The 7,988-nt window shown below is 46.0% G+C and overlaps 1 protein-coding gene across 1 annotated transcript; it reads left to right on the forward strand.

Annotated features, from left to right (window-relative positions):
• Nucleotides 1-756: 756 nt before the first annotated feature.
• On the forward strand, nucleotides 757-7,722 carry eomesa (eomesodermin homolog a). Its single transcript, XM_072674251.1, has 6 exons — nucleotides 757-1,842; nucleotides 3,025-3,179; nucleotides 4,958-5,079; nucleotides 6,001-6,159; nucleotides 6,280-6,341; nucleotides 6,464-7,722. The coding sequence occupies exons 1-6, from the start codon at nucleotides 1,064-1,066 to the stop codon at nucleotides 7,230-7,232; spliced, it is 2,046 nt and encodes a 681-aa protein (XP_072530352.1). The 5' UTR covers nucleotides 757-1,063; the 3' UTR covers nucleotides 7,233-7,722.
• The last annotated feature ends 266 nt before the right edge of the window (nucleotides 7,723-7,988 follow it).

Consider the following 7,988-nt stretch of genomic DNA (forward strand, 5'->3'; position numbering starts at 1 on the left):
CTCGGGGGTCTCTCCACCCTCCTTTTTCTTTCTCTCTCCGTCACTAATTTCAGAAATTCGTTTTCCCTCGAATTTTTCGTTTGGTTTTTAAACGCGACGCATTTCTACGTTTTACTCCGTGTTTTTTTCCTGATTCTGACATTTCATCATTTATCTATTTACCTGCCCCGGTAGGTCTCGCGCAGAGAAGGAGGGGCAACCAGCAGGTGAACCGGAACCGTGGCGGGCGGCACGTGCTGTGAATGATTATGCACCCGGCTCAGAGCGCAGAAAGAGTGTGTTTTACATCGTTACCTCGCAAACACTGCAGGAGGTGAGTATTATGGGCTGGATTCTAGTGCATTTGATGCTCCTGTTAAAACAAGCTTCCATTGTTTCTAATTCTGCTTAGAATTAACGCACGTGTGTGTGTGTGTGTGTGTGTGTGTGTGTGTGTGTGTGTGTGTGTGTGTGTTTGACTGGTTTGCGGCCTTCCTGAGAGTCCAGAGAGTGTGTGTGTGCACTGCTGGGGTTGAGTGCATGAGTGCAACACACACATTTTTTTTTAACCTCGCGCACTTTTTAACCAAACTCATTAAAACCCACTAAAAGCTCAAAATTCATTTTTTTTTATTTGTTTACCTTTTTCTTGTTTCTCTCCTCCAATAGCGGCGCGGAGAGGCGGTGCGAGGCGGCATCCCTGCGAGGCCCCGCCCACTCGTGCTAAGCGGCGCGTGCGTAACAGGAGTGTGTGTGTATATAAACGCCCCTGAAACACCTCCGTCTCCAACACACACAGGCTGGCAAAGCGCGTGCGAGCGCAGAACAACCAGAACCCGCTTTGAACTCCGACTTTAACTGCGAATAAAAGTCGTTTTACCTCGTTTTTGTTCACTTTTATCGTCTCAAATCGAGGACTGAGAGAGGGGGGCAACATCACACGCTCTATCACCCCCCCTCTCCACCTCCTCCTCCTCTCCTCCAGGCGCGCGCGTACGTGCGTCGCGCGTCGCGCTCCTGGTTGGTGCCACCAGCCTGAATCCGCATTTAAAGCGTTTTTAATTTTGTAAACTAAACAAAAGCGATGCAGCTGGAGAGTTTAGTGGCTGGAGGGGCGGCTGGGGGTCCCGTCCCCCTTCCACTGCCCCTGCCCAAGCCCTTCTACCCGCCGCTTTCATCCTCGGACAGCGCTGCGTCCGCCTCGGCCAGTCCGGACGAGCCGGACACCAGTAAGAAGTACAGCACTGGAAACGGCGGTGGGGCAACAGAAGCAGAGCAAGGCGCAAGGAGCCCACCTCCATCCTCCAACAGCACCACCACGACCACCAGCAGCGGTGGCTCCAGCGTGGCGCGCGAGCAGGGGCAAGGGCACGAGCAGGACGCGGGGCATGAGGTGCTGCCCATCCGGCGCTACGGCGCAGAGGAGCTGCTGTACTTCGGCGCGCAGGACCCGGTCAGCTGCGCGCTCTTCCCCTACGGCGGCGGGGCCACGCAGGGGGTCACCGGGGGTGCGTGCTACGGCGGGTCGAGCGCCACGTCCCGCTACTCCTCGTCCTCATCTTCATCCTCCTCATCCTCCTCCACCTCCTCGCTCCACTACGGGCCCATGCCGCTGCCCCCCCACGCGGTCTCCGGCTTCCCGTCCGCCGTGTGCACGAGCCGGGGCCAGTTCCCGCCGCCGCCTCCACCGCACCCCGCAGCCGCCGCCGCCGCGGGCTATCAGTTCGCGCACGCGCAGGGTCCTGCGTGCCTCTACCCGTCCTACCCCGGCGCGCAAAGGGCGCAGGTGTACCTTTGCAACAGGCCGCTGTGGCTCAAGTTCCACAGACACCAGACCGAGATGATCATCACCAAGCAGGGCAGGTGAGGCGCGAGCGCACGCATACATGCACGCTTGCACGCATGCATGCACGTACCTGATAGTTTACCAATTGCATGCAAAGTTTAAGCATAGAAATATAAAAGCATGCAAAGCTTACCTGTTACGCGCGTGCAGCACAAATGTAGATGTATAATTGCATGGGCCTACAGAGTGCGTGCACGGGCAGGTGTGTGTATACAATATTGCATTGTAACTAAATTCTGCATGAGCTCATTTGTATATGAACAATTGAGTTTATAATGGGTTCCTCGAGCTTTTCATGGCTTAGAAAGAACCGTTTGTGGTTCCATAAAGAACCCTTACTGTGAGAGATGAGTGCAGAAGTGAAGAACCTCCACACACCAGAGGTTTATACTTCATGGAACCATAAAGTTCTGCTATGGCTTCGCTCAAACAACCCTCTGTGTGTCTGCACACAGTCCAACAGGCCAGCGCATCACGCGTCGTAGCCCATTTGCATGCAAATAACGGGACTGCTTCGTGGACGCGTTTAATGGGGCATGCATACATCGCCACGCGCGTGCAAATGAAACTAGCACGATTCGTTGCGAACGAATTTCTTTGTAAACATAATTCTGTCATTTAGGTAAAGTCCAATGGCACTGGTGCTGTTTCTGCGCGTGAACGGTGTTGCATCTTCATTCTGCGTGCACATATGTGTACATATCTGCATCAACGCCGAGCACGAGAATGCATTTAATACTAATCTGTACGGTCTGAAATGTTAGGTTTACAGTAGAAATAATATAATGAAGCTATTTGTAAAAAGAGGTTATTCTAATTGTTTTGGAGCATTTCTATTGGTCCGTTCTTGTTTAAGGAGTTTGGGCACGGTGTATAGAACAACTTTCAGCTTTGAGTTTCGTCAAAAACGTAAATTATGTGGAAAAAACTGCGTTAATTAATTTCCCACGCGGAGGAAAATGCATGCAAATAATTTTATAAATTTTTATTTTTTAAACGTTAATTTAAAAAATAATCGAACGTTTTTATTGACATTTTAAATGTGTCGTTTTAAGCTCTTTGTTCATTTAAAAAAAAACGATTTCTAAACGCAAATTTTGAATTTTTGTTTGCGTTTATTTGTATTTATCGTTTTTTCCCTTTCTGTGTGTGTGTGTGTGTGTGTGTGTGTGTGTGTGTGTGTGTGTGTGTGTGTGTAGGCGCATGTTTCCCTTCCTGAGCTTCAACATCACCGGCCTCAGTCTGACTTCGCATTACAACGTGTTTGTGGAGGTCGTGCTCGCGGACCCCAACCACTGGCGCTTCCAGGGGGGCAAATGGGTGACCTGCGGCAAAGCAGACAACAACATGCAGGGTGAGCACACCATACACACTCTCACACACACACACACACACACTTACACACACATCCATATGCACTCAAACACACTCGGCTTTTTTTTTTTACTCTGAAAAAAGCTAAACGTGCAGCAGCAGAAGAGGCTCGTCAACGGATGCAGTTGCGAGTTAAACCTCGTCCAATAGCAGCCGGTTCCGAGGTGTGATCTTCAAAGCTTTAAACTCAATTGAGTGTGTGAAAAATGGTGTGTGTGTGTGTGTGTGTGTGTGACGTGAAGAGTGGTTAGTGTTTCTGCTGCAGATTGAAGACTAAAGCAGGTGTGTGTGTGTGTGTGTGTGTGTGTGTGTGTGTGTGTGTGTGTGTGTGAGCTTCAAAGCTGATAGATTAAGATGCAGGCAGCCTACACACGCGCACACACTCAAACTTTGCAAGTGTCAAACACGCGCTCACATTTTATTAACATGTAAAACTGAATTAAGAAAAAACGAAATTGAATTAAATAGAAGTAACTGAGGTAAATTGAAACTGCAGCAGGATTCACATTGACTGTAGTGAGATTTCCTATACATTTCGTTTTTATTTCCATCTTGAATTTTATTTAATTTATTTCCATTTTTTTATTATTTAAAAAAATTAATTTGAGTGTGGAAATTTATATGAAACGCAAAAATGAAAGCAATGTAACGAAAGCTGCCTGAGCGGCGTGGGTTTAAGATGATTCACTCTGAGAGAGAGAGAGAGAGAGAGAGAGAGAGAGAGAAAACGAGGTGTGTGTGTGTGTGTGTGTGTGTGTGTGTGTGTGTGTGTGTGTGTGTGTGTGTGTGTTCGCTCCCGGCGTGCTTTTAATATCGGTGCTGCCACGCAAAAATCTCCTACATCTTAAATAGTAACTTTACAGGAGAAGGAAAAATTAACTTCTTAATTTTCAGTAGAAGTTAATGTAAAACGCATTTTATTCCAAGTCTTAATGAACCATTTCTATTGGTCCGTTCATTATAAAATTCTGAAACGATGTAAATAACGACTGCCGGCTTTTAATTAGATTGAAAAAATTAAAACGGCAAACATTTAGATTTGTTTGTGGAGTTGTGTGGATCATTTTATCTTGTTTTAAAATTGTCAAGTTTATAAGCAACTTTAGGGTTTTTAAATGTGTTTATTCGTTAAATATAATTTATTTTTATTTGGATAAAAATGCCGCATCGTTTTGGCTAAAACGGACAACCGTTTATATTTAATTAACGCTGTTTGCAAAAATTGCGCCTCCCTTTTTAAAAGAGAAATGCCTTGTGGGAAACATGGGAGTAGAAACATAAGACAAAATATGACATGAAAAATAATTAATGGGCTGGATATTTTAATAAACAGTTTTAATATTCGAAATTCAGTCGTTTAATAGACGTTTAAACAGTCCTTCGTTTGACTCTATAACTAAGTGATTCATTATTTCTGGCGGTCATTTCAGCCTGTTGGAAAACACGTTTTGTTTTTTGTGTTTTTTTTTGCAAACCGGAGATGCCAGTGTGTCTCAACCTGCGTGGGCTAAAAGTGTGAATATCTCTCATTTATTTATCATTCAGAGCTGAGCAGAGGCACTGTCACGATTTATAAAAAAAGAGAACTGTAATTGAACCAACCCACCAGTTTAATTTTCTCTAAAATTTCAAAACCCCCTTTTTTTTCATGGTGCCTTAATTTTATTCGTTTACAAATAAATGAAAGCTGATGTGTTATTGCACACTGCTTCTACTTATGCTCATGTTGCTGTCTTGTTGTGGTGGATGTTCTTCCAGGAAATAAGATGTACGTCCACCCCGAGTCTCCAAACACAGGCGCTCACTGGATGAGGCAGGAGATCTCCTTCAGCAAGCTGAAACTGACCAACAACAAGGGTGCAAACAACAACAACACCCAGGTAAACACTCTCTGAACACAGTGGTGTGGAGAAACCTCAGGTCATCTCCTCAAAGCTTGACCAGTCCACCTGAAGTGGGAAGAGGAGGAGGGGGGGGGGGGTTGTATCTCATAAAGCAAAAGAAAATGTTCTCCAAAAAAGAAATGCTAGCCCAAAGCATGGCTTGGTCAGGACTATTGGACAAGCTTGACTTTTGGCTCCAGTTATCTGGACACATAAGAAGTTCTGCTTTATGAAATGACCTAAAGGCTCTTGGAAGTGGTCCGAACAGTCTTCGTTAGTGCACAAAGAGCCATTCTAAGCTGGAAGAGGGTTGATTGTTCTCGAAACCTCTTCAGTAGTCAGGGTGTTTGAACATCACATTCGCTTTTCAGAAGATAAGTCCAGACCTTTGTAGCTGTAGCCAGGTTTAGACGTTGTGTGGTTTCTCAGTGTGGTTGAAATAATCAGAATGCTGGAGTTTCAATAGGCAGCTGCCTTCTTTTAACACTGTCTTTAAGAAAAAATGAAGCATGTTGGTGGGTGATGGGTGTTGGATGAGGGGGGGTTATAGAGTTGAGCTGATGGTGCGTGTTCTGGGTGAAGCGGAGTCTGCACTCTTCTCTGGCCTTCCGTGGTGGTTTGACACCTTCAAGTGTGTTAGTGAGCCTGCGATTGTCTTGCAGCGTACACGCCGTCCTGCAGCCTTTGCACAATTACCAGCAGTGTGTGTGTGTGTGTGTGTGTGTGTGTGTGTGTGTGTGTGTGTGTGTGTGTGCGCGCGCACGCACATGACTTACAGTGTGCATAATTGTCCTCACTGTAAAGATTACGGTCTTAGCTTAAAGAGTAATCATCAGCCATGTGCAGCACTTCAGCTTCACTAGCATGATCTCCAGAATTCTCAACCGTGTCTGTGCATGTTCTTCTGATTCTGTGCAGATGATCGTTCTGCAGTCTCTCCATAAGTACCAGCCCAGGCTGCACATTGTGGAGGTCAGTGAGGATGGTGTGGAGGACATGAGCACTGAAGCGAAGACTCAGACCTTCACGTTTCCAGAAAACCAGTTCATTGCGGTCACCGCTTACCAGAACACAGATGTAAGCAAAAAATGTCGCTGACCGCCTTGACTTCCTTCAGAACAGAACTTCTGCTTTTTTTTTTTTTTTTGACTGTCTTGACTAGCCATTTTTTAATGTTTGCTATTTGTTTGTGTCCAGATCACACAGTTGAAGATTGACCACAACCCCTTTGCCAAAGGCTTTAGAGATAATTATGATTCGTAAGTGTTTTGTCTTCAAGAAATCTAAGAATTAGACTTCAACTAAGAACTCCACCAGTTGTCGTCTTTCGCCCCCCCAAAAAACATTTACACCCCCTCTCCTTTATTCTCTTTTTCAACAGGATGTACACAGCCCCCGAGAGTGACAGGCTGACCCCGTCCCCCACTGACTCCCCTCGCTCCCACCAGATCGTTCCTGGAGCTCGTTATGCCATGCAGCCCTTCTTCCAGGACCAGTTCGTCAACAACCTGCCACAGAACCACCGCCTGTATGGAGGTGAGCGGGCCGTGCCCCAGACCAACGGCCTCCTGTCGCCGCAGGCCGACGATTCGGCCGCCTCCTCGGCCGCAGGCCGCTGGTTCGTCCAGCAGGGCGGCGCTTCAGCTAAGCTAGACTTGACCTATGACACAGATTACTCTGCCTCCAGCCTCCTGCCCTATGGGATCAAACCCCTGCCCCTACAAAGCCCTCATGCTCTGGGTTACTACCCAGACTCCTTCGCCTCCATGGCTGCGGCTGGCTGGGGCACTAGCCGGAGCTCCAGCTACCAGAGGAAGATGACCACAGGCCTGCCTTGGTCGCCCAGGCCCAGTCCGCCGGCCTTTTCAGACGACCCGCTAGTCGCTAAAGATAAGCTGCAGGAGGAGGGATCCACGGGTTCAGCAGGTACAGTGGGCGCCAGCGGGGCGTGGGGGCTCGAGACGACCCCAGGGTTGAAGCCCATGGACTCTGGCGACTACACCATGGTGTGTAAAAGACGCCGCCTCTCACCCGGAGGGTCCAGCACGGACGCATCTCCAACTATAAAGTGCGAGGACTTGACCGCTGAGGAATACAGCAAGGAGCATCCTAAAGGCCTGGGCTACTACGCCTTCTACACCAGTCCTTAAACTTTCACCACCCACTCTGATGCATTAATAATCTCTCTCTCTCTCTCTCTCTCTCTCTCTCTCTCTCTCTCTCTCTCTCTCTCTCTCTCTCATTTTAAAGTGCTTTGCCCACATTTTGTTCCTTTTTAAATTCCTTTTTAACTGCAGGTGCCAAAGCTATGTGCTCCTATAACGTGCTGATGATTAATTTCTGCTGGTTTGTGAAAGATGGGAGAGTCGTTTTTATTTTATTATTATTATTATTATTTTATTTTTTGGGGTGGGGGCGGGGTGTAATTCTTTTATCTTTTTAAAAGCAATCTGCTGGTTTGAATCTTTTTTTAATATATATATTATATATAAAACATCAATGTGAATTTTTTTTCCTCTCCTTTTATTTAAGATCCCTTGGTTGTACAGTATTTGTGCACTTTAGATTGTGATGTATCTTGTATAAATTGTCTACATGGCACTGGTATGAGATGTGGAATAAAATGTGCTTTTCATAAAATCTGTGGCTGTTTGTTTTAAAGGGTTTAAGATTGTTCACAATTGGGCCTAAATAATAATAATAAAAAAAACAGTGTAACGGCAAATTATAAAAAAATTATTTAATGTACCTGCCTTTAGATTTCACTCTTAAATTAATTTTAAATAGTCATGCATTTTAGACTTTAAGTATTTTAATTGTATCTATGTAAAATTAAAAAAAAAGCGAGGTTACAGGAAGATGAAAGACCTTAACTTTCGCTTGAAGACCGTTTAACAAATGTGTAA

The sequence above is a fragment of the Salminus brasiliensis genome, chromosome 2 (genome assembly GCF_030463535.1).
Source record: "Salminus brasiliensis chromosome 2, fSalBra1.hap2, whole genome shotgun sequence".
Taxonomy (NCBI): Eukaryota; Metazoa; Chordata; class Actinopteri; order Characiformes; family Bryconidae; genus Salminus; species Salminus brasiliensis.

What these genes read in the sequence shown, in the direction of transcription:
- eomesa (XM_072674251.1), top strand. Translation starts at nt 1,064, where the DNA reads ATGCAGCTGGAGAGTTTAGTGGCTGGAGGGGCGGCTGGGGGTCCCGTC. An exon ending in ATCATCACCAAGCAGGGCAG is followed by an intron (nt 1,843 to 3,024) that starts GTGAGGCGCGAG and finishes GTGTGTGTGTAG; the next exon opens with GCGCATGTTTCCCTTCCTGA. An exon ending in TTTAGAGATAATTATGATTC is followed by an intron (nt 6,342 to 6,463) that starts GTAAGTGTTTTG and finishes CTTTTTCAACAG; the next exon opens with GATGTACACAGCCCCCGAGA.